The sequence below is a fragment of the Topomyia yanbarensis genome, chromosome 1 (assembly GCF_030247195.1).
Source record: "Topomyia yanbarensis strain Yona2022 chromosome 1, ASM3024719v1, whole genome shotgun sequence".
In the NCBI taxonomy this organism is placed as follows: domain Eukaryota; kingdom Metazoa; phylum Arthropoda; class Insecta; order Diptera; family Culicidae; genus Topomyia; species Topomyia yanbarensis.
This window is the reverse complement of record NC_080670.1, coordinates 120,342,299-120,368,431: the sequence shown is the minus strand read 5'-3', so window position 1 is coordinate 120,368,431 and position 26,133 is coordinate 120,342,299. Positions and strand designations below refer to the sequence as shown.

Here is a 26,133-nt window from a genome sequence, read left to right as displayed (position 1 = left end):
CGGCCTAGGTGCTCCTACCAGAATTTCGGATTTTCGTATAATAACAAACAAAAAAAAGCAAAAACAAATAAACTAAATTTACCGACTTTTATTCTCCTCTCCTCTGTGCTGCACTCTGCCGGTGAAACTAATCAGCTTTCGGCGATGGCGGAAGACGAAGGTTTATCCGACCGGCCGGGACTCCGACGGCCGTGTTCTCCCGCAGGTACCGTTGGCTGCTATTGCAGCGGTCCTTTACAATTAGCCAGGGAGGTGAGCAAGGCTCTTTTGTTGGAACCTCCCTAGCGAGGGGGCGATTAATCGCCGGGTCTACTCACTCCCCGTGAATGGCCCAGGTAGATACCGCAGTAAACTACCTCAGGTGGATCCGTTGTCCTACCTGCTTCGCCCTCCTTTGCGATTAACTGTGGAGGAGAGCTATGCTCGTTCGGTTGATCCTCCACAGTGAGGGCGGCGTGGTGTCACTGGGTCCTTTGTAATTAGCCGGGGGAAGCGAGTGGCTCCTTTGCGATTAGCTTCCCGTTCCCGGCGACCCAACACCGCACTATACACTGTGCCCGAACCACGGGCCGACACTTTCCGACGGTCTTAGTTTGCCGTCGCACGCGCGCACTGAAACTTTTCTCTAGTGGAGGAAACTGTCCCACAAAAACTTATTACGGACGTCTGTTATTCGCCGTGGTTCGTCACTTTCTAACTATATTACGATGGCCGCCTTCCTCACGACACGAAAAACAAACACCAACACCAAAAGAACCGTACCGCCGCATATCTGTCATCGCTATGTGTAGCATATCCAGCACACTTATTGCAGCAAGAGGAGAGCGGTGGCCTATCTAAGCCCTATGTTTCTTGTATACAAACATAAAACAAAAATTACTACACCTATCTGATTACACAAAACCGTTCACAAACGCGAAACTATATAAAAATTTACAAACTAAATGTGAACGGTATCGAACAGCGGTGAGCATAACTTTAACGTAAACAATACACTCTACTCATTCGTAACCCAACTTTGTACCGGGAAACAAGTGCTTTTTGTTCTCTCCGGTGTGGTTTAGTTTTTTTCGGTAGTACGAAGGTGCTTGCTGTGGCAGAGGCTGCAGTAAAGCATTAGTAATAAACAGTCCCGCGAGTGATAATTATTACCTGCGATATCGGTGCAGTGAAGTTACTAAACAGTTTTCTTGCCTGAAAGACGGCTTTGTTTAGACGAGCTATATCAGCTCTATTGTGTGAAGGTCACGCGGGTGACGGATAAAACAAACGAAGGATCAATTCACCTACCAGCTCGTCAGGAACAAACTGGTGAAGTGTTTTGTTTTTTACTTTTCTTATCGATTTTTTTTTCTTTTTATTGCTTTTGATTTTTTATTTTGATTTAAGTTAAACAGTGCGGTCGAGCGTGTTGCTCCCGCAACAAAATGGAACAAACAGAAGGATCACCCTCCGAAGAAGAATATTATGGGGAAGAAGAACATATATCTGATACTGAGACAGATAATGTTATGGTCTATCCACTTCCCCCCAATGTCTCACAGCCCCCCCGAGTCAAGGTTTACCAGGATGGATCCGCTGGTCCTTGGGTGGTATACTTTCGGCCCAAAAATAAACCGTTAAACAGCATAACTGTTGCACGGGAGCTGACAAAACGTTACTCGGCCGTAACCGAGATTAAAAAGGTTCAGTCAGATAAACTGCGCGTAGTCGTTACTGACTTGAAACAGGCCAATGATATCGTTAGCAATAGCCTCTTTACGCTGGAGTATCGCGTCTACATCCCTTCTCGTGATGTGGAGATCGACGGTGTGGTAAGTGATGCGGGTCTAACTGTCGATGATCTGATGAATGATAAGGCTGGCCACTTTAAGGACCCTAACCTTCAATCAGTTAAGATTTTGGAGTGCAAGCAATTGCACTCAAAGTCCATCGAAGATGGTAATTACTATCCATCAGACTCGTTTCGCGTAACCTTCGCCGGATCTGCACTTCCGAGCTACGTTGAAGTGGGAGGAGCTCGTCTACCTGTACGCCTGTTTGTACCGCGGGTCATGAATTGTTCCAATTGCAAGCAGCTAGGTCACACGGCCACCTACTGTAGCAACAAGCAACGGTGCGGTAAATGTGGGGAACGCCATGCGGATGATACTTGCAGTAGGCCCGCTGAGAAGTGTGTTTACTGTGGGGAGAATTCGCATGCACTTTTGACATGCCCAACGTACAAACTTCGCGCGGATAAACTGAAGCGATCCGCCAAAGATCGCTCCAGACGCTCTTACGCAGAAATGCTTAAAAGAGCTGTTCCACTTATCTCCGAAAACCCATTCGCTCTCTTGCCAACTGACGATAACGCCTCTAACGACCCTTGCGAGGGGCATTCTTTGGCTCCGCTTGGAAACTCTAGGAAAAGACCTAATCAAAACTCACCTGAACTTCCTCGTAAGGGTCCTAGGTTGTCCCAAACAAGGGTACAAAATAAAAATAATTCATCAACTGGAAGTGCTGGTACAAATCCGAAGATAATACCTCCTGGTTTTGGGAAATTGAGATACAACCAGGAGTTCCCAGCACTCCCCGGGGCACCAAAAATCCCAAGTGCTCCAATTTTACAGTCAGAAACTCACCCTAAAACGGGATTCCTTAAATTTTCTGACATTGTGGACTGGATATTCATAGCTTTCAACATTACCGATCCTATGAAAAGCTTGCTGGTTGCTATTCTACCAACAGTAAGAACATTTTTAAAACAGTTGACTGAACAATGGCCCCTCCTTACAGCGATCGTATACTTCGATGGCTAACTTATTAGACGGAATCAGGGATCTGATCACTGTTTTACAGTGGAACTGCAGAAGTATTATCCCCAAAATCGATTCATTAAAACACTTGATAAATTACAATCATTGTGATGCATTTTCCCTATGTGAACCATGGCTAACTTCTAATATAAACCTCAACTTCCACGATTTTAACATTATCCGCTTGGATCGAGAAGACTCATATGGGGGGTACTTTTAGGGATCAAAAAGTGCTACTCCTTCAATCGAATCAACCTCCCTTCGACGCCAGGCATTGAAGTTGTCGCTTGTCAAACAACAATCAAAGGCAAAGATCTTTGCATTGCTTCTATTTACATTCCTCCTAGGGCCATGATGGGATATCGAAGATTCTCCAACGTGATTGAACACCTTCCCTCGCCCCTCCTGCTTCTTGGAGACTTTAACTCTCACGGTACGGGGTGGGGCTGTCTATACGACGATAATCGATCTTCGACAATTCAAGACCTTTGTGACAACTTCAATATGACAATTCTGAACACAGGGGAAATGACACGGATCCCTAGACCACCTGCGCAAGCAAGTGCACTGGACATATCTTTATGCTCGACATCACTACGGTTAGATTGCAAGTGGAAGGTAATATCTGATCCCCACGGTAGTGACCACTTACCAATTGTAATTGCAATCACCACTGGTTCAAGACCATCGGCACCAATCAATGTTCCCTATGACCTCACACGAAACATTGATTGGAAGAGCTACGCTGCTGCGACATCCAAAACTATCGATTCAACACAGGTACTTCCCCCGGAGGAAGAATATAAGTTTTTGTCCAACTCGATTCTCGATAGCGCGATTCAAACTCAGACGAAACGAGTACCCGACGTGAACACCCAAAAACGTTCTCCCAACCCGTGGTGGGACAAAGAGTGCTCAAACGTGTACGCGGAGAAAGCTGCCGCGTATAAAACCTTCCGGAACGACGGGTTAGTTGCTAGTTATCGAGTGTACGCGATATTAGAAAAGCGAATGAAAAATTTAATGAAAGCTAAGAAACGCAGTTACTGGTGCCGGTTTGTCGACGGGTTAACAAGAGAAACATCGATGAGCACTCTTTGGGGCACGGCCCGACGTATGCGAAACCGAAACAGTACTAACGAGAGCGTGGAATATTCAAACCGTTGGATATTCGATTTCGCCAAGAAAGTTTGTCCGGATTCCGCCCCGGCACAGAAAATCTACCGCGCCGCGTCGCCTTACAATACCGCGAACGAAACACCGTTTACGATGGTGGAGTTCTCACTTGCTCTCTTATCATGTAACAATAAAGCCCCAGGGCCAGATAGAATCAAATTCAACTTGTTGAAGAATCTGCCAGACTCTGCCAAAAGACGCTTGTTGAATTTATTTAATAGGTTTCTTGAGGGTAACATTGTCCCACATGACTGGAGACAGGTGAGGGTCATCGCCATCCAAAAACCAGGAAAACCAGCCCCCGATCACAATTCGTATCGTCCGATTGCAATGCTGTCCTGTATCCGGAAGTTATTCGAAAAAATGATCTTGTTTCGCCTCGATAATTGGGTCGAAACAAATGGCTTACTGTCAGATACACAATTTGGCTTCCGCAAAGGCAAAGGGACGAACGATTGCCTTGCGTTGCTCTCAACAGAAATTCAAATGGCATATGCTAACAAAGAGCAGATGGCATCAGTATTCTTGGATATTAAGGGGGCTTTCGATTCAGTTTCGATCAACATTCTTCATGAGAAGTTGCACCAGCATGGTCTTTCGCCAATTTTAAATAACTTTTTGCTAAACCTGTTGTCTGAAAAACAAATGCATTTCTCGCATGGCGATTTATCGACATCACGATTTAGCTACATGGGCCTTCCCCAGGGCTCATTTCTAAGCCCTCTCCTCTACAATTTTTACGTGAATGACATTGACGAATGTCTTGTCAATTCCTGCACGCTAAGGCAGCTTGCAGATGACGGTATGGTCTCTATTACAGGTCCTAAAGCCGTCGACTTGCAAGAACCACTGCAAGATACCTTGGACAATTTGTCTGCTTGGGCTCTCCAGCTAGGTATCGAGTTCTCCACGGAGAAAACTGAGCTAGTCGTATTTTCTAGAAAGCGTGAACCAGCGCAACTACAGCTTCAATTAATGGATCAAACTATTGCTCAGGCTTCAACATTCAAATATCTCGGGGTATGGTTCGACTCTAAAGGTACCTGGGGATGTCACATTAGGTATATGAAACAGAAGTGCCAACAAAGGATCAACTTTTTCCGTACAATAACTGGAACATGGTGGGGTGCCCATCCAGGAGACCTAATCAGGTTGTACCAAACAACGATATTATCAATGTTGGAGTACGGATGTTTCTGCTTTCGCTCCGCTGCGAACATACACTTCATCAAACTGGAGCGAATCCAGTATCGATGCTTGCGTATTGCCTTGGGTTGCATGCACTCGACCCATACGATGAGTCTCGAAGTGCTGGCGGGCGTTCTTCCGCTGAAAAATCGATTTTGGAACCTCTCATATCGATTGCTCATTCGATGCGATATTCTGAACCCATTGGTGATTGCAAATTGCGAAAGGCTTGTCGAGCTTAATTCTCAGACCCGATTCATGTCCTTGTACTTCGATTACATGGCACAGAACATCAATTCATCTACGTATAACGTCAACCGTGCTCATCTCTTAGATACTTCTGATCACACTGTATTTTTCGATACATCCATGAAGGAAGAGATTTGTGGAATTCCGGATCATATTCGCCCACAAGTGGTCCCAAATATTTTCTATAACAAATACCATCAAGTCGACTGCGCCAAAATGTTCTACACTGACGGATCAATTCTCGACGGGTCCACAGGCTTCGGTATCTTCAACGAAAATCTTGCTGCCTCATTCAAACTCAATGATCCTGCTTCAATTTACGTCGCAGAATTAGCTGCCATTCAGTATACTCTCGGGATCATTGACACCCTGCCCTCAGACCATTACTTCATCGTTTCGGATAGTCTCAGTCCCATTGAGGCCATCCGTGCGGCGAAGCCTGGAAAGCACTCACCGTATTTCCTGGGGAAAATACGGGAATATCTGAGTGCTTTATCTGAAAAATCTTACCAGATTACCTTGGTTTGGGTCCCGTCACATTGTTCTATTGCGGGCAATAAGAAGGCGGACTCTTTAGCCAAGGTGGGCGCATTAGAAGGCGACACTTACGAAAGACCAATTTGCTTCAACGAATTTTTCAGTATCTCTCGTCAGAGGACGCTCGATAGTTGGCAAACCTCATGGAGCAATGTGCATCTGGGACGGTGGCTACATTCCATTATCCCGAAGGTATCAACGAATGCTTGGTTTAAGGGGTTGGATGTGAACCGGGACTTTATTCGTACGATGTCAAGGATCATGTCCAACCATTACTCGTTTGACGCGCATCTCCGTCGTATAGGGCTTGCTGAAAGTAATCATTGTGTTTGTGAGAACGGCTACCACGACATCGAGCATGTTGTTTGGCTGTGCGCAGAGTACTGTGTTGCCAGGTCCCAACTAATAGATTCCCTTCGGGCCCGAGGTAGATCAGCCTATGTGCCAGTTCGGGACGTCCTGGCAAGCCGTGACCACCCCTATATTTTTCTTATCTATATCTTTTTGAAAACCATTGATGTCCAAGTTTAATACATTTTCCCCTCTCTCATTCACAGTAGAATCTCACCACCCTATCCCTGTATCTACAATATGGCATTGCTTCACGAGTCTTCGGTGCATACCCTTCTTGATAACAGTCTATCCAGAACATCATGACATACCGCACATGCAGATGATATAGAGTGCCAATAATTATTCGAAATATCGACCCTCCCCTCGCCCCTGCGATTACAGGCTGGAAACAACAACACTACAACAAAGTGTGCATATCCGCCACAATGATCAATCAGCAAACGACGATGTCAATTACACAATATGTATCCCACTTCCTACCTTTTTTCCTTTACTTACATAAGATGGGAGCAAGCCGCCCCTAAATACGGCTTTCCTTTCCCCCACTAACATGTGACATGTAATTAAAAAAAATGAATTATCGGCATCGTTAAGCTAAAGCATTTGGGCCTAAATAAACGTATTTAAGATAAAAAAAATACACTCTACGGAGTGTATACGCAAAAAAGGGTATATTTCCACCCAGTGCTAAATTGTTACCCTGACGGGTTACAGTTTACAACTATTGTTTTTCACCGTGTTGAAAATTAAAATATTTTCCAGTTTCTCAGTAAACTGCCGTATCAAAATCGTATAGTTTTTGCGTTCGATATTTCTGTGTATCAATGCGAAACTAGTAGTTTCGAGGACATTAGATATTTAAAATCGTCTCATACTATGCCGGAGAAGAGAAAATTTAAATATTATGTTGTAGCGAAAAGTGAGAAAAAGCAGAAAAAGTCACGCTTGCTTTGTTTTCATGAACAGCAAGAAGTAAAACATTGCCTATTTGTACACTCGAATGTAAAATTTCAATATCTAGCAAGTTAATATTCTGCATCACTGATTGAAATATACTAATATGCTCATGCTTTTTCGATCGTCGATGTCGTAATACATCGCCTGCACGGCACGAGATGTATACTCCCAACGTTTGCTACACGCATAATACACTTTTGCGTACTGTGAACAATGGATGCAAATCGGTCAACTACTGGAACCAGCATTTTTCACTATTTACGGTTTTCTATACAGTAATTGTACAAACAGTCGATTATGTTTAGTCGTTTAGATACCAACTCAATCCAATCATAATGAAATAAGTGGATATGACGAACTATATTTTGGTTTTATTTTCTATTATATAATTATGTCCATTTTTCGTTGGTTTACTTATTGTGCACGCGAAAATAATAACAAACACACTGTTGCCAACATGGGCGGACATTCAAAAAATTATCAAATCAATTTTACAAAATACACCACTCAATTCCTGCTGTAAATAATCATGTAGTCTTATCAGAATTAGCTTTAGTGATATCTTGACTAGGAGGTGAGCTAATTTGGAGTCAATCCGTCAAGCTGTATCGCAGTTAGGAGCTGTGAAAGAGTACTATGTTTTGATTTCCCATACGATTTTCGATTTTTTCCATGCACTTTTTTCAAAAATACACCACTACGACATAACTGAACGGACAACGCTCTAATTAGTATAGAAAGATTCGTAATCGTCTAATTTAGGAGGTAAGCTATTCTGGTTGTGCAAAACGTTCGACTATTTTGAGAATTTTGAAGACATTTGAAAATCGCAATTTTTTCTAAGTCCCAATAAGGTGGTGCCTTAACAATTCTCATAACAGTGACAGTGTTTTAACAAGTGAGCTTATACTGGGAGCTAGTGTGATGCGGCTTGGCCGCATATCCGAGGCCAAGGATCCGAAGTGGCGCAAAGCCGCTGAGGATCCGTTGGACGAGGCATTTTTAACCCGTAGCTGGAATTGCAAGCAAACCTGTGGTCCTCTCGTTTTCCCGGTTTACTTAAACATAGGGGCTATAGCTAGTTAAAAGAAGACTGAGCGGCAGCGAAGTCGGACAGTACACTAGAAAGCGATGTGGCGTAGCCACATTAGTCTGTGTTCGTGTATAAAGTGTCCGTTTTCGCTTCAAATAGTTATTCAGATAGTATCTGCGACTGATGCCAGCCTGTATCAGTGGTCTAATAACTCTCAGCGCTCAAATATCATAAATACCCTGACGTTTAAAGAGTTGCCATAATGATTTCAGGTTAGCTAAGGTCAGTTAGCTGACTAGTGGGATACGGAAGCTGAAGTTTAACTATAATGTATGCATTGTTTGTTGTACTTTGACATTACAACCAAATGTAATAAACTTTATTATTAGTTCGAATAGCAACAATTTCGCATGAATTCATTAAATTTAATTTTTCTGGTGCATAAGCACATATTAATGGATCGTTTTATATTTTCTTTTCCTATGGATCGTTTTGTAAATATCCATGAACCATAATTTAACGTTCGATATATGAATCATTTCTAATGTTCATTTTTACATCTTCTATCGACCAAGAAAAATTATTTAGCAAACATTTTTATCAAATTTATGGAACTTTTTCTGACATTTTATTGCTCCATTTTGTAATACCGTGGAACATTTTTGTCGATATTATGGAACATATCGACGTGTTTTAATGTACATTGTTAATATTCTATGGATCAATGCCAGTAAATTTATGGCGCAAAATGAATCATTTTATGGAACATTTCCAATATTTTTATTGGGGCATTAGTTGATTTTAATTGCTCTTTTATTACTATTTTAGTGCTCTTTTACGACCATTTTATGGTTCAATTTTACATAATCTATGGATCAAATCACCCCTTTTATGGATCATTCACACTGTTTTATGGATTTTAAGTTTTGTTTTATGGAACATGGACAACTTTTTTATGGAACGTTTTTCAATTTTTTATGGATCATATTTGTTGTTTTAGCGGCGCAAACTTTGGGCTGCCATAATCGTTGCCAACCGATCCGGAGACCGTTCTGGGGGTGAGGAACCCCCTTTGGTCTTGGCCATCACAATCCTGTAGGCGTCACCCCACGGGTTCGCGTTGGCACTCTCACACAGGTTGTCGAAACACGCTCTCTTGGTGCTTTTCATGGCCTTGTTAAGGGCCAAATTCGCAGCTCGAAACACTTCACGGCGGTTCTCTCTTGCATCCTCGGTGCGAGCTCTTTGCATCCTACGTCTAGCTCTGAGGCAGGCTGACCGTAGAGCTGCAATCTTGGCACTCCACCAGTATACCGGGCATCTGCCGTTTCTTGGCAGTGTTTTTTTCTCGGCATAGTGGCGTCGCACGCGCGTGATAGAACAGCTACCAGCGCATCCCCGCTTAGACTGTCGGTGTTGGCCTCCAGTCCCAGGGTCGCGGTGAAAGCTTCGCTGTCGAAGTGATTGGACTTCCACCCACGTACCTGACAGGGATCTGCACCCTGACGAAACCTAAATACACGGTTAGTATCATTCATAATAATTCCACGACTTGATGTTTTAGCTCCTGTTGGGTTGAAGCTGATCTGAGCGTATCTCTAGTTTTCGTTGCACCTGCACACCACCAATTTCTCCAGCAGTTCCGGGGATCTTCAAATTCTAATCCATTGCATACATCTATTCAGATTCGATACACCGAATCAATTAATTTACTAACATCCTATTATGTGCTTACTCACAGATCGGCATTGTGTTGTAACTTAAGAAATGGTTGTGAACAACTCCCGCCTTGCTCACTTCGACAAGAATGAGTTTCACATTTTCAGCCCATTTTGTTTTGGTTTGCATGAGATGAAAAAGACGGTAACGTTTTCGGATGGGTGCAGAAACTAAGTAACGCATTTAGCTCTGTGTCAAAATCTTTTCACTAACGCCAAGCTTGCTGATATGGCGCATTTTTGTAATTTAAATCGACCGTTTTACCTACGAGTGATGAAAATTCATCTCGTGTTACGTCCTCTTTGTCTGTGATACCGGGCTGATGCAACTGCCACTGAAAATCTTTCCTGAGTGGGGCTAGATGACACGATTAATAATTTATGCGATCAGAAATATTACCCTCTGCATCACCACATCAGTGCACCAACGTCGCTAAAAATCAAGATCACTCTGCCCAACTATTCTTCAAGAAAAAATTTCAAAATAGGTCACGATTCAATCAATGATAAATAAACCTCGTATTGAAAATAATTTTTGTGTTTTTACAAAACTAGTTCACACAAAAAAAAGATTCCATTATATTCAAATGTTTAGTAGGTGGTTGTACCTGAATATGATTAATATTTTTATGATTCTAGTTCATAACTTGATGATACATTGATTTATATTAACTTTATTGACTAAAAAAGTCAAGAATTGAACGATTGTGCAACGATTTTCGTTAATTCTAGTCGTGTTATCTTGATATTTTAGTCTTGAGCTTACCGTCGGATTTTTTACACAGAGTCACGCGTCTTATAGTTTCCTTAATTATTTCACGGACATGAATTGTGGCTAGGTAATGTATTTTTGGTGCTCAGCGCAGTTTCATTTAATTTCGAAAATTACACTGAATCCAAGAGGGTGAATGTTTTGACGTTTCTTTGAAAAATGAGTGAAGCCAACATAAGCTGGCTTCCTGGCTCGGATAGTTGCCAAAAATGACAGCGAACGCGCTTTAAGCAACGTTCACATCACTAGGAGCCAATGTTGTTAACTCGAAATGACACTTATCGAATACAAACAAACGTCATTTTAATGTGCTTAACTGGTACTGAGGTGATAAAAGCATTCGGATTTTGTGGAGGAAAAACGATGAAAGAGAAAGCGTGATTTCTCATATATTGTTATTAATTACTTGTTTTGAATCCAACTTTTAAACAGTGTCGTACAGTTCATGTGAACAGACCTTGAACATTTGAAGCGTAGCTAGCGCTACTGGCACTTGGTGGCAGCTTCAGGCAACAAACAGTTTTCACGGGGCTGACTGAATCTTAACAAAAGAATAACAGGGTTACAGGCAGGGATGCCAGTATGTCAGATTTATCTGGCACAGCCAGAGATTTTGGCAGCTTCCAGACAAAAAGACAAATCTCTCATTCTGCCAGATTTTTAAGTTTTGGAAGCGGCTACATACACATTTTGGAAATTTGGGTAAAAATGTCCCAAATTTTACAAAAATCGATTGATGCACATTATACGAAAACTATAATATATGCCAAATTTCGATGACTATGAGGTCGCTGTCAAGTGCCAGATTTTGCCAGATATTTTTAATTGAACTGCCAGATTTTCTTTGAAAAATAGTGGCAACCCTGGTTACAGGTCCTAGTAGTTTCCTTGTATCTCATACTCGCGCCTATGAGACTGGTTGCTAGCAGTTGGACACAATAGCTCACATAGAAATTTCAAAACCAAAGAGTAGAGCGAATAATCCATGAGTAATAGTCTGAATTCTTTGTAATTGTTTACGTAAGTATATTAAGATTATGTGAATTTTTATTACTTTATGAACTATATCATGAACAGTTTCACGAGCTCGACTGGTGAATCGTGTCTAACATATAAGGAATCAACTATATCTTGAAAGTGGATGTGTTTTTTTTTGAATTTGTGGACCATTCCACGAATGGTGAATTGTAACTTATATGCTCGCAATCATAACCAGTTGACAAAGCAAGAATGGATCCATGAATTATATTCCGAGTGTCGTGTAATGATTTACGTGAAAATATCAAGACTTTGTTAACTTAGTGATCTAATTCACAACCACTAATACCAAATAAAGATCAATATGTGATAAATCATGAATCAGTTAACGTCGTATATTCGGACCATAGACAATGTTAATAGATTTGTGGATAAAATTATGAGCTAATGATTTTCGAGTTCGCGAATTGTCGGCGTGAGAAAAAAGCGTCGGCGGCGCGCCGCCGGTCTACCTTTCGTCGTCGGCGTTTCTTGAAATTTACCGGCGGCGGTGGAGTGGCGCGGCGGCGCACAGGTCTACTTGTTACATACCTTTGCAGGAAAGGTGGGTGTGCAAACAAAAACCAGTCCGTTGTTTTGTTAACTTGTATCGCTCTTCTCCTGTAAGTACTTCTCCCACGTACGCCGCTCCATATTCAGGAAAGGACCAGCAAACCTCACTGTAGCACTGTTATGAAAACTCTGCTTCTGATTACGACTGTGGCTATCAACCCGATAGAATCGTCCAAAACAAAAAACGTAAGTCCAGAAGACCTCGCACGGCATGGAAGCAGAAATCTAATGTATCGATTCCTGGATCCAGTTGCTTGGCGCCACACGGCATTTAGGCTGATTTGGTCCGGAACAAAAGTGTTATTAACCTACTAGTGGCCACTATATCCTCTCCAAGTTCTTAATGAAATGATTTAACAATATACATCATCGGGGGTTACTATACGCCACGGGGGCTACAATACGCCAAAATTAAACAATGATACTTGCGCTTCTAGTTCAAATTTAACGTTATATTTTAACAAAAGCAAAACATAGTATTATTCACAAATATAAAATTGGATATAGGTTTAAGGAAATGCTTGCAAGTAATCGTAGCAGACGATGAAACTGAAACATAAAATATACGCAAAAACATTGTAACTCAAATTCTCTTGTAAAAGTGTGAAATGCCAATCAAATTATTAGATAAGATAGATAGATAGATTACGTGAAACTAACCTAGCAATGTAATGCAATTATTTGTGTTTGTCCTTACTTTTGATTGTTTGGTAATTGATGACCATATGTCCGTCCATTCTATCTAAATTTGGGGCTATTTTACGACAAGCTTTACTCAAGTCTATATTGCACAATCTGTATATTTGATCTAAAATTTACTCTTATTTTGAGATTTGGTTCTAATTCAAAGCGGATTTTTATCAGCGTACTTGTTTGACTGCTTTGAAAAATAACAGTAATCGATAATTGGTAAGTTGAGTAGTGTAATTGCAATTGAGCAAACATACTAAAACGCTATCGCTTCTAGAAGTATTTAAACTATGTGTATTGAAGCAATTTGTTGTGGAATGACAGAAAGATCTAGGGACTAGTTCTGTAGTGTAGGCGAATGACCTTATGGTTAAAACTTTACTAAACAAAAAGGTCCTCAGTATAACTCATAAAAGATGGATGAACTGAGCTGACCATTAAATATAACTACCATTCGCGTTTCTGTTGGAGGTACTTCTGCAATATGTAAAACATCAAACAGTTTCAAATTTGAAGTGGCGTAATCGTAGCTCTTGAGTGTAATTAGGGTTGTACCCGTAATACCGGTACCGAAAATCCCGGGAATTCCGACCTATTTTTGGTACCGTAATAGCGGTACTTAACAAAAGCCAGTACCGGTATTTTCGGTACCATACAATTTTTTTATGAAAAATATGTGGACTCTCTAGGGGAACCTGTTTCAAAATATCGGTCTGCAAGATGACTTTAATTTTATATTAATTACCTTCTATAAGTTAAACATTACTAGCTCCCGTTGTACTGAAAGGTATGTTTAAATTCCTGCTTTATTTTGTCGAAATTAAATTTAAACGATTTTGTACTAAATTTCAATATATTCACATCTAGCGTAAGAGACGTAAAAATTTGCCTTGAATTTTTTTTATTAGCGACATTCTGATAGGTTTCATTATTCACTGGGTGGCGCGTAATAATACTATGGTCTAAGTCATGTCTTTGGTTTGCTCTTTAACCTTTATTTATAAAATAAAGAACAGCGATTTAGTAGCTAACAATTTTAGAATTGGTGAACTACTCCAAATGGAGCGATTTGTAATTATTGGTGATCGGGAAATTCAGCAAAACTCCATAGTTTACAGGAAAGCAAGAAGCCTTGGTATGCAGGTCGAAACCTATTTACAGAAAATCAAGAGAGGAACTGCGAATAGCCTGCTCGGATTTACTGCCATTCTCGCTTTGATTTACTGTTGTTAATAGTGTTTCTTACATTTACCATCTGTTGAAGTCGACAAAAGTCACACCGCTTAGCAGTTATTGATTTCAAAGTGGCCTAGATTTCGAAATAAAAGAAGGTGCCGCATACGAAAAATATTTTCTGTTGAAATGAGTCATGCCATTCCGAATCAATTGAAAACAATAAACATACTTTTTTGATCAGCACAAATCAATCATCTGAGAATAAGGTCATCAATTTGAGCATTCAATTTCACTTTGAAGCTTATTTCGAATATTTAAAAAAAAATTCGAGTACCGGTACTTTACCGGTACTACCGGTATTGAGGGCTTCAGTACCGTAGTACCGGTTGTCGCCAAAAAGGGTCGGTACTGCGAACCCTAAGTGTAATGTACAAAAGGTTCTATTTTCGGCGTAAGGTAACCTCCGATGACGGTAACTTGAAGAACAATCGTTAAGAATAAAGATAGAAGATATGTATAACTAGAACGGGCTCACCAGTAATGAATATTAGGTCAAAAATCACTCCGCTACCATCACTTGGGACCGCACTTTTCCTTTAGCGAAGCGCCCTTCACACCTTACTCCAGTAGCCACCGAAAGATATTTTCACTTTCACCACAAATCATTTTTCTCGAAATTTTTAAATTGTCACCGAAATTCACGACAGCGAAAATTTTTCGATGAAACGACCACAAGCCTTATGCAAAAAACGGTACAAAAAAGAAACACCATGCTATTTAAACTAAATTTGATTTATTAGATTGTATCGTTGGCTGAATATCATGAAAACATATTACACGAATTAGCGACTTCAATCATGTTACAAGAACCGGCGTGATGATGATTGAATAGTAAGGCTTTGTTTATGAGTATCCTCTGGGATTCGCACTTGCAACACGCTGAAAAAGAAATAAAGGACAAGAATATAATAATAGTAAATAACATTACACTAAATAGATAATACCGATATGCAGGACAGGTTATGTGTGAAATTTGAGCTTGTTGGTTCTTTTGCTTATAAATTAAAGGACGGCGATTGGGCCCGCAAAACAGGGTTACTGCAGGCTAATTGGTCGAAAATGAGCGACCGAAAATAAAAGACGCAAGGACAGAACATGCTTCGTGAAACCCGTCTCAAATATATCAGAATATAAAAACGGAAATAAACTTCAAACATAAAAATCGGACTGGGACTTTCCTTTGTAACAGTTGGAGAAAAAAACCTATAAGTATATCCGATTCTTACAAAGTAGATTTTTTAGCCGACTTTTAATCTTGAACATCACGATATACGGATGCTCCTGCGAAAGATTTGCACAATTACTAAAGAGCATAGAAGAAATCAGTAGAGCCTGGTGGAGCTAAATTTCAAAAAATTGAGCCGGTCTTATATATATATATATATATATATATATATATATATATATATATATATATATATATATATATATATATATATATATATATATATATATATATATATGTATATATATGTATATATGTATATATATATATATATATATATATATATATATATATATATATATATATATATATATATATATATATATATATATATATATATATATATATATATATATATATATATATATATATATATATATATATATATATATATATATATATATATATATATATATATATATATATATATATATATATATATATATATATATATATATATATTCAACCCTTAACAGTTCAGAATAATTTTTAATTGATTTTATACGAAAAAGTAAACACATCCTCGTTTGACACTATCGGTCTTCCTTGACAATGAACCATATTGGTAAGCATTTTTGACAGTTACCCCAACAAATGGATAGAAATTAAGGTAGTTCAATAGAAGGTGTGGTCGCAATAACCCAATTTTGTAAAATATTTTTTAGTTGTTATTATGCGTACAAAAAAGCGAAAAAAAAGTTCGATTACGTATCTTCAACTTCAGTTGCATCGGAAAAAATCAAAAACAGAATATGGCTTAATGACCCAATCAAAAAGCTCATAACTATGGAATTTTCAAAACGATTTGGACACGGTGGAATTTTTTTGGATTCAGAACCTCATTTAGAATCAATCCAGATAATCCGAAAGTTCAAATACTAGGATATGATTTGTTACTTTTTATAAAATCCCAGCCATATAGGTTTACATGAAATAATCTCAGAAGCAGGGCCGCAGAGAGAAAATACGGGCCCGGGGGGTCCAACGTACGGGCCCCTACCATTGTGTATTGCCTGAGTACAAAAAAGTCAATGTTTGAAATCCATTGGAGTTCGCTGATATTATGTAATAGTACACTGAAATTTTATATTTTTGTACCATTTTTTTGCTCTAGTTGTTTGTAGTGCCAATGAAGGAAAAAAACGTAGTTTTTTATACTTTGGGAGTTTTTGATACCTCTTCGACATTTTTGTAATAGTATTTATAAAAGTAAGGAAATGACAAGATTAAAAATGTAGTAATTACAAAAATTAAAAATATCGAAACGGCGATCAACGGCAAAAGATAAAAAAACAATAGGAAATCTAAATATTAAAAGAATGTACAAAAGAATTAAAAACAACAAAATCAACCAAACAAACAAATTATTGTCAATTGTCAAAAAATGTTTAATCGAGAAAAACCAAAACAAAACCATAAAAAATGGTAAAGGAAAACAGGAGACTAGAAAAACATATTGCGAAAATTAAAAAAGTCGAACATTATTGAACAGATGGTGAAAATAATGAAAAATCTATAGGAAATTAGGGAAAAAATTAGAATCAATGAAAATGAAAAAAAAACTACTAAAAAGAATACAAACATTAATATAAAAATGCATAAAACTGAAAAACTCGATAAATCAAGAGAAATAAAATATATTTAACATTAAAAACAAAAAATATTTAAACTGCCCATGATCGAAAATCAGTCCCATAAAGATAGGAAATCCCATAGAAAACGATCATGGGCAGTAAAGCAATAGAAAAAAATAAATAAAACGTTAAGAATGCATAAAACTAGAGGAGTATATATAAAAGACAAGAATAAAATAACCATAGAGAAATTAAAAAAAATTGGACGAACCAGAAAATTTTGAAAAACTCGAAAATTAAAATGATAAAAAGACGAAAAAGTAAAGAAAATTGGAAGTATTGAACAAAAACGGAGCAAACAGACATAATAGAAAACAAAAAATGGTAGAAAAAAGCCATACTATAGAAACAAAAAATGAAGATATTAACACGAAAAAAATGAATAAAATATATATTATTTAAAGAATAGAAAAAGCACTAGAAATTAAATTTGAAATAAATTCAAACAACGAACTAAATGTAAAATTAAGAAAAAGTGCGCATAGTGTCAAGAAAAGATAAATCAAATGTTTTTTTAGGAAAATAAAAAAAAAATTCAATGTTAACGTATATGAAAATGGTCAACTGAAAAAGTATTTTCAAAATAGGGTAACTGGAAAACATGAAGAAATAACAATAATGAATTAAATCTTAAGAAAAAGATATAAAAAATAAGTAAAATTACATTAAATGAGCAATGGGAAAAAATAAAACTACGATAAACGGAAAACTAAAAACTAGAAAATGAGGAAGAAAATAGGAGAAAGGTAAAAAAATAAACAATAAGACAAATTGGAATGAATTTGAATAAGTAAAATTGCTTTTAGAAATGCAAAAAATATGAAAAAAGTAAATAGAAAAAGGCTATGACAAGAATAAATGTAGTAAAAAGACAAATTCTAAAAATTAGATGGAATGACAAAAGAAACAAATAAAAAAGCTGGGTATCAAAATATGAAACAATAAGAAAAAAATAAAGAAAGCAGAATTTTGCTTTTTGCGAATAAAATTAAATAACAGAGAAAATATTATAAATTAAAGTGATAGTGATAGCAATTTAAAAAAAGCAAAAGTAAGAAACGTAAAAAGATGGATAAAATAAAAGTATGCAAATATATAAAAAAGGCAGAATCTTACAATTGTAGAAATATACATACAATCCACAACTTGAAAAAATAGATCAATGAAATTTTAACAAAATAAAAAAAATCCACGTAGGAATAAAAAAATGGATATGGATCAAATTTCAAATAAGGGTTTTGGTTGGATTTTACGCTATGCTGGTTTCGAAAACATTCATAATCCTATAAAAACAAGAATTATTCTTTTATTTGTGTTAGTGTATTAGCACACCTTAAAATATTTTACAAGAATGTTGTAACTGATTTCTAGAAAATAGTTCAAAAATAAAAATAAAATCGTTACGTTCAGGAAGCGACGTTCAAAATCTAACGCTCACTCCTCCAAAACGAAAAGATTTTGTATGCGGATTTAACTTGCTACATTAGTTAGCTAATCTTGCTTACTAGTTGGTTTAGATTGGAAGCAGAGTTAAATTTTCTCTTCGAAATCAATCAAACACAATTTAGCAATTTAGTTTAACGTATACTTCTTAGAATCATTGGCAGCTGCAGAATTGTGAACTGAGAGATCTTCTCTTCATGCTCCTTGACATATAAAATTCAAAACAAAACTATAAACACTATACTTGTCACGAAAGGGGCTTGTTGTGTACACAATTTGCTGTTATAACGAAAATGTTGATAAAAGGCCGTATTTGAAAGAATTGTAAAACGTATTTATTTTTTTCCATCCCTGGCCTCTTTGCTAGGGGAATTGGTAGTCGAAAATCGCCGAAAAAAGCTACGTCATTTGAGTATGACCCCTTTACAAAAATGTTTCGGTATTATCTCGTAGCTGAATATGATTTTTTATAGATTTTTTTTTATCAATGAACGGCAAACCAAATATGTTAAATCTCAAATTTAAATTTTTGGATTAATTTCGAATTCTTTTGGTATATCAAGAGTTTTGGATGACTCATTTGACCAATTGAGCTCGCAAATAGAGGTAGGGTTACCCCCTCTAGTGGTACTTTGACCAGCAGAATTTTACTGAGCAGGGGATAGACTTCAAGAGACTCATGGGAATGCGTTGAAATCAATTCGAATTTCGATTTAAAGTGATCAGTCGACAGAATTTTGGAGCGCTTCCGTTGCTTTTTATTGTATAAAACGCCTAAAATCAAATAAATATGAACTGTTTTATTTCTTATGTAGCTCGTAGCACTAGGAGGAAAAATATCTTATTATATCTGCCTCATAGAACCTCTCCCTCTGGCTACGAGTCACTTGTCGATATTTTAGCATAAAAAATTACAACATGTTATTGAAATGATACATTATAATGTACAAAAGTTTTGATCAATTCGCTTCACCAAAATTTCTAGAAAAAATTACAAGGGGCTGCCCTATGGAGTTGCACGAGCTGTAGACGTAGGACTATACTACTTAATGTAAAATATTTATTATCTTAGTATATTTATAGTAATAATAAATCAAACATATTTCTAGCGTATGGTTTAATCACAACCAATCAACATCGAATATTACATATTGAACCAAACCTTCCTGGTTATCAGTTCATTTCATTTGTAGTAGGTGATCGAATCCGATTAAACTTATTTAAGAAGATCTGAAGAAAGAAGACAGAAAACTGTAACCGAACTAATATCTGGAACTAAATCTTTATAGCATAAGATTAGCTTGTAAAAACTTTTCGATTGTGTGTGGTAAAAAACCCGGACCAGTGAAGAAAAGTCAAATTTTAGACAATATAATCACATTTCATGTATAGACCAAGCATTCTAGTTATATTTGGCAATTATTGTAACTTTCCTAAAGTACGCATACAAATATAGCGAATGCAGTGGTCTTAATCATATATCGAAACTATAAATATGTGTATTCATTCTTAAATAGGCTTTGTAGTATGTACCTATTAGTAGAATCAAAATACTATAGGCTTCGCCTCAAACATTAAACCCAAGCGCACAAAGCAAAATGAATGAACGCTGATGATGATGATGGGTAGAGCGAAAGAGACAACTAATACTACGACCAGAGCTGCAAATTTTCACCAGGTTGTTTTGAACTTGAAGGAAGAACAAATCTCAAATCATGCCCTACTATGTTCAATTCGACGTTTTTCGTTTGCATCATTCATTCAAACAGCTGTTCATGCAAGCTTGAAAATACAAAATATGTCAACATTTAATCTAAACTGGCCTCTACAGAGCAGATGACAACTTTGGTTGGTGAATGAAAATGCATCAATTTGAAATGACGATGTACGGTTTGGTTATGAAAATCCCGCCAACTTGAAAGTGAATGATTAAGGGAGGCCTTGAATTTGAATCATGCTTGGGTTTGATTGAGCTGAAAGTTGGCATTTGAAAATGAAAATTTTCACCACTGACTACGACACTATTGTGGTTTTTGTTTGAAGCGAAACTGAGTCAGTTTCTAACCCCAACTGCTGTTAAAATGTATGAACTGACAGCGGTTGGGGTTAGAACCTGACTCAGTTTCGGCTTCAAGCGAAATCGCCATATGTTAACCGTGTTTTCAAATGGAGCTCGCATGTACAAACTATTTCGTGTACGAATAATTATACATAAAAATGTACTGGAAATGAGCACAACACAAAAGATAGCATAGTGTTTGAACGGACAAGCTCAGTCGCATTCACTGGATAACGTACCTCCACAGCCAGTGTAACGGACTTCTAACTCAGCTACACTGGCTGTGAAAACACACATCGCAGTGATCTGCTTCGCCTGCATAGAAGCGTAGCGCGCTAGGTACACAAATCTGTCGTGCTGGACTAGGGAAGCGCTATCTTCTGTGTGTAAATGCGCGATATTTTGACTAGGTTGTTCATTATTTAAATTTTTAATGCCATGATATCAAAAATCTTTGGGTTTATCTATTGGAATCTATTCTTAGAAGTATTTCGTGGCGATATGCGCAAAAAAATTGAAAATTCATCGTGAGGTGGCTGAATCATATGCGTTTAAAATTGGACCACTTTTCGTTACATACCATTTTTGTAGAATTTGCAACGTGCACCCCTATATCGAAAACAAAGACGTAGTCCTACGTCAAAACAACTTGTTGAAAAGTGTTTTTTCAAGTTGAAACCCATAACAACCCCCCCCCCCCCTTAAAAAAAGAATGTTAGCGGATGTCTGACAAATACACGTACTCGCGATTGCGCATATCATCTTTGGTTGTGGAGGAAAATTTTCTTCCTTCTCTACTGTATATTGGGTGTCATTCAAAAAAATTTCGCACTTAAAGCAACAAAATATTGCGGAGCAATATTTCAAGATATACAATGCATTACCTTTTGGGACCAGTCGTCCATATTAATCCATTTTGATCGATGATGCATGTTTCCAGAGTAACTTGCCAATGACTACCAACCGATATCGTTGAACTAGAATGCATAATAGTGTTTTGCAGCGATAGTAAAAAGTTTCCACTTAAAAAATCATGGTGTGGCTTCACAACTTGAGTCAACACTGCATTATCCAAAATAACCTGTTAGAAAAAGATAAAAAGACTGATAGAGTTTGGTTGAAAATACTATGAATTTCGTCGTGATTAACATTTGACAACTTCTGGAGGACTTAGTTTTAGTATCGGCACGCATTATCTGTCCAAACTTGTTAAACAAAAGGAAATTTCATATGTAAAGAGTCAAAATCTCCCAAGTGCACAAACAATTTTTAGTCGGTCTTCTGTAAATTTTCTTTTGTGGGTTCAGAACGAGTGGGAGGAGAAGGATGCGTCGGGATCAAATTATCATATTTTGGAATATGGATGGATGAACGGAATGCGGGTGCGGGGTTGATCTGAGACCGGGGGTTGCAGTGAGAGTGTAGGGCTGGGGTATGAGAAGAAGGAGGGGGGAAGTAGGTGGCAATATCCAAATTCATATTATTCCTTCCACCTAGTCTCAGGTTTGTGGATATTGGCTCAGTTATCACCGAAGTGGCTTTAGTTCTGGAATACGCCCGGAGCCCCGAGCATCCGGAATTATCGATAGTGGACAATATATTCCAAGAATCTAGGCCAGCATATCGAAGTAATATGATGTGCATTTCAATAGATTTTTAACCTACGAGGTATTACGATCGAACCGATTTACATGAGAAATTCCTATATGATCGTAATAATCAACCTGTAACTCCGGAACAAAAAGTCAGTACTGAATGTAATTCAATAGCAGTCAATGGAAGTATCATATCTTTCTTTTGAATTCAAGTTTATAAACATCGGTTAAGAGTTTCCTGAAAAATAGGTGCGACATTAGCTTAGGAACTTGGCGAGTTCCTCGGGGACATCAAGAACCGTCATAAGTGGCGAAAATGGTCAAAGCTTTGATTGGTCATTAGTAATCTAGACCCGCAAATGCAAGTAATATTAAACCTATTTGAATATGTATTACCGTCAAATGGGGTTAATTGTAACACTTTTCACTTTCAAAGCAGTATAACTAAAAATGCTGAAACTTTAGAATAATTTTCAACATGTACAAGTGCTAATGGGAGTATGAAGAATACTGAATGGTACTTATCAAATCAAAGTATCATTCCCTGTTTTCAGGATGGCAAAAATTATGCCTGTTGCAAGTAACCCAGCATATGGGGTAACTTGCAACATATGAACTTCGTTGAAATCTAATGCAGTATTTTTTGTTTACCTCTAGTACATTGACCAAATGTACAATAATTTGGATGCCTATGTTGTTTACAAAGAACAACGACCAAATTTACTATAATTTGGATGCCCATGTTGTTTACAAACAACAACGTTTTTGAACAGCTGTAACATTCGATTTATTCTAGAAATTCGTAGGAAAGGCTAACGATCAGGGTTTTAACCCTTCACTTCAGAACGAGTAGTTACACGTACTATCCATAAAACTGAGGTAATCGCAATTAGCGTGATTAGATTCCACTGGAACAGTGCTGCCAGGGATAGTTTTAGTGAACGGAGAGAACTAAATTATACTAAATCTCGGTTGTCTTAAAATATTATTCAAAACAGATAAAACCTATTAATTTAATATGTCAACGACTATCCTTTCCATGCAATCGGACTATTATAAATGCTAGAAAAATCCAGTTGAGTGTAAGAAGATAGAAATTGAGAAATTTCTCCTACTGCTAGAGAAGCAACTTTGCGTAAAGACGATTTCCTTCACCCGGAGAAGGCACATCGACAAGACTATACCACAACGAATCAGCAACCCGATCGTCGAAGAAGCAATCCAAAGTCTTTCCCCAGTGCCGGTCGCTGTCGGTAGTTCTGGAAGTAATCGTGTAGTTGTTTCGACAGCGGCTGGCACTGTGGGGCTAGACGTCCCACAGGTCAGTCCAATATCGCTTCATCTACGCACAAATGCTGCTGCTGCTTCCTCTGTTGCAGATGTAACCAGTTCGAGTCCAACGAGTAACCGGTTTGGGGAAGAAGAGAAGAAAGTAGCTTCCCCACTTCATAATGAAGGGATCGACCGGGGGGAAGAGGACTGTCCCTACCTCCCTGATATACAGTCCTCGCAATTCTCCTCCTGGCTTTCCGCCGGCGAAGACACATCGCAACATCACAACCAGTACCAGAGTACCGATCGTTCCGTGGATATCAGCACACGCAACGTGCCAGCTGGACATCGAAGGTCTATTGCGTCTTTATCATCGTCTTCGTCAACGACTTCCGCCAGACGAGATAGTAGATGTTTCGCACTTCAGTGGAATATTCGGGGGCTGCGAACCAATGTCAGCGAGCTTAAACAGCTCATCACTGAATACGAACCGAGCCTAATAGCACTACAGGAAACCAAAGTGGACAATCGAGTGATCCCAGCCGACTTCATTGGCAAGAACTATACTCTGTTGCTTCGGACTGGTAGCTGTCGACACTGGCAACACGGAGTGGGCTTGGCCATTCGGGATGGAGTGCCCTTTGAGCGGATTGACGTCGATAAGGATATCCAAGCGATCGCAGTTCGGGTTCAACTACCACAGCAAATGACGGTGGTATCAATATACATTCCTCCCAGTACCCAACAGTGCCAAGAAAAACTATGTGACCTCCTCGAACAGCTCCCACGTCCTATGTTAGTGCTAGGTGACTTCAATGCTCATCACATATGCTGGGGATCCAACAAATCGTCCGCACTAGGTCAATTCATCGCAGAAAAAACGTTGGAAGAACACCTAGTTATACTTAACAATGGGTCGCATACACGAGTCGACCCAGCCACCGGTGCTACTTCAGCTATCGACCTGTCAATCTGCTCCGTTACTGTGGCCTCGAAATTCACCTGGCGAACGCTTCCAGATACCTATAACAGTGACCACCTGCCAATAACCGTTTCCATCCCCGGGTTCTCACATGTTCCAACAAAAAGGCGACAATGGATTTATGACCAAGCGGACTGGAAAGCTTACGAACGATTGACCGCCAACGCCATACAATCGGGCGTTGAAATGTCAATCGACCGTTTTGTCGATCATTTGATCACTGCAGCAAACACTGCAATACCCAGAAGCAGCGGAAAGGTCGGACCTAAGGCAGTTCCTTGGTGGTGTCCGGAGGTAAAAGCAGCCATAAAAAGTCGAAGAAAAGCACTCAGAGCACTGAAGCGTATCGAAATGGAGGACCCACGAAAACCTGAAGCACTGAAAAGCTTTCAGGAAGCGCGGGCAGCAACAAGAAAATCAATCCGTGATGCCAAACAACGATCGTGGGAGGAATTCGTCGCGAAAATATCCCCAAACTCCACTGCATCGGAAATGTGGCAGACAGTGAACGCATTAAGAGGAAAACGTCAGCATCGCCCAGCCGTCATTAAACGTTCAGCTGGCTACACGGATAATGCAGAAGAAGTGGCTGAAGAACTAGCAGAGCATTACAGCGCAATATCGGCAACATCTAGCTACCCTCCTTCGTTTCAAATTGAGAAGGAAAAGGCCGAACGAAACCGTTTCAACTTTTCACCCGAGACCGACGGCATCTATAACTCCGACTTCACTTTGAATGAGCTTGTATGGGCGCTCGACAGAGGACGAAGTAATTCTACAGGTCCGGATTCAGTCGGCTATCCAATGCTACAACGACTACCATTGTCGGTGAAAACTGCTTTATTGGAGCTTTTCAACAGGGTTTGGCGCAGTGGCGTATTTCCATCCTGTTGGCGAACTGGAATTATTATGCCAATCCCAAAGCCGAATTCGAGCGACACAGGTTCATCTGCTTTCCGACCGATCACGTTAACGAGCTGTATGGCGAAGGTATTCGAGCGGATGGTGAATCGACGGTTAACTACCGAGCTTGAATCGAACGGGCGGCTAGACACTCGACAACATGCTTTCAGATCCGGCCGAGGTACTGACACATATTTTGCGGAGTTGGAGAGGACATTACCCGACCGTGACGAGCACTGTCTGATAGCATCGCTTGACTTGGCTAAGGCGTACGACACCACTTGGAGATACGGCATCCTGCGAACATTACGAAAGTGGCAGATACGCGGAAACATGATAAACATGCTCATTAGCTTTCTTTCAGAGCGAACGTTCCAGGTAAACGTCGATGGGCATTTATCGCGCAAGCTGCCGCTGGAAAATGGTGTACCACAGGGTTCTGTGCTCTCAGTTACCCTATTCCTCTTAGCAATCCAACCTATCTTCCGGGTGGTTCCGAATACCGTGACAGTGCTATTGTACGCCGATGACATCCTTCTTGTAGTGCGGGGCAAAAAAGAACAACCACTCTATCGGAAACTACAGTCAGCAGTAAAAGCCGTTCATAGATGGGCGAAAAGTGTTGGATTCACGATATCAGCAACAAAATCCAGCATCTTTTACTGTAGCCCGAATGCCCGCCGTGAGCCCACGCAATCCATCAGGATAGACACAGTAGC

At 39.0% G+C, this 26,133-nt stretch overlaps 1 protein-coding gene across 1 annotated transcript in view; it reads right to left on the bottom strand.

Moving 5' to 3' along the window:
• Nucleotides 1–15,017: 15,017 nt before the first annotated feature.
• Nucleotides 15,018–26,133, bottom strand: part of LOC131682388 (integrator complex subunit 7) — a 1,467,711-nt gene continuing 1,456,595 nt past the window's right edge. The window contains exons 13-14 of the mRNA XM_058963863.1: nt 21,547–21,743; nt 15,018–15,180 (exon numbers count right to left, since the gene is read on the bottom strand). Of these exons, the coding sequence (XP_058819846.1) occupies nt 15,102–15,180; nt 21,547–21,743 (276 nt within the window). The 3' untranslated portion in view covers nt 15,018–15,101. The remainder of the gene's footprint in view (nt 15,181–21,546; nt 21,744–26,133) is intronic.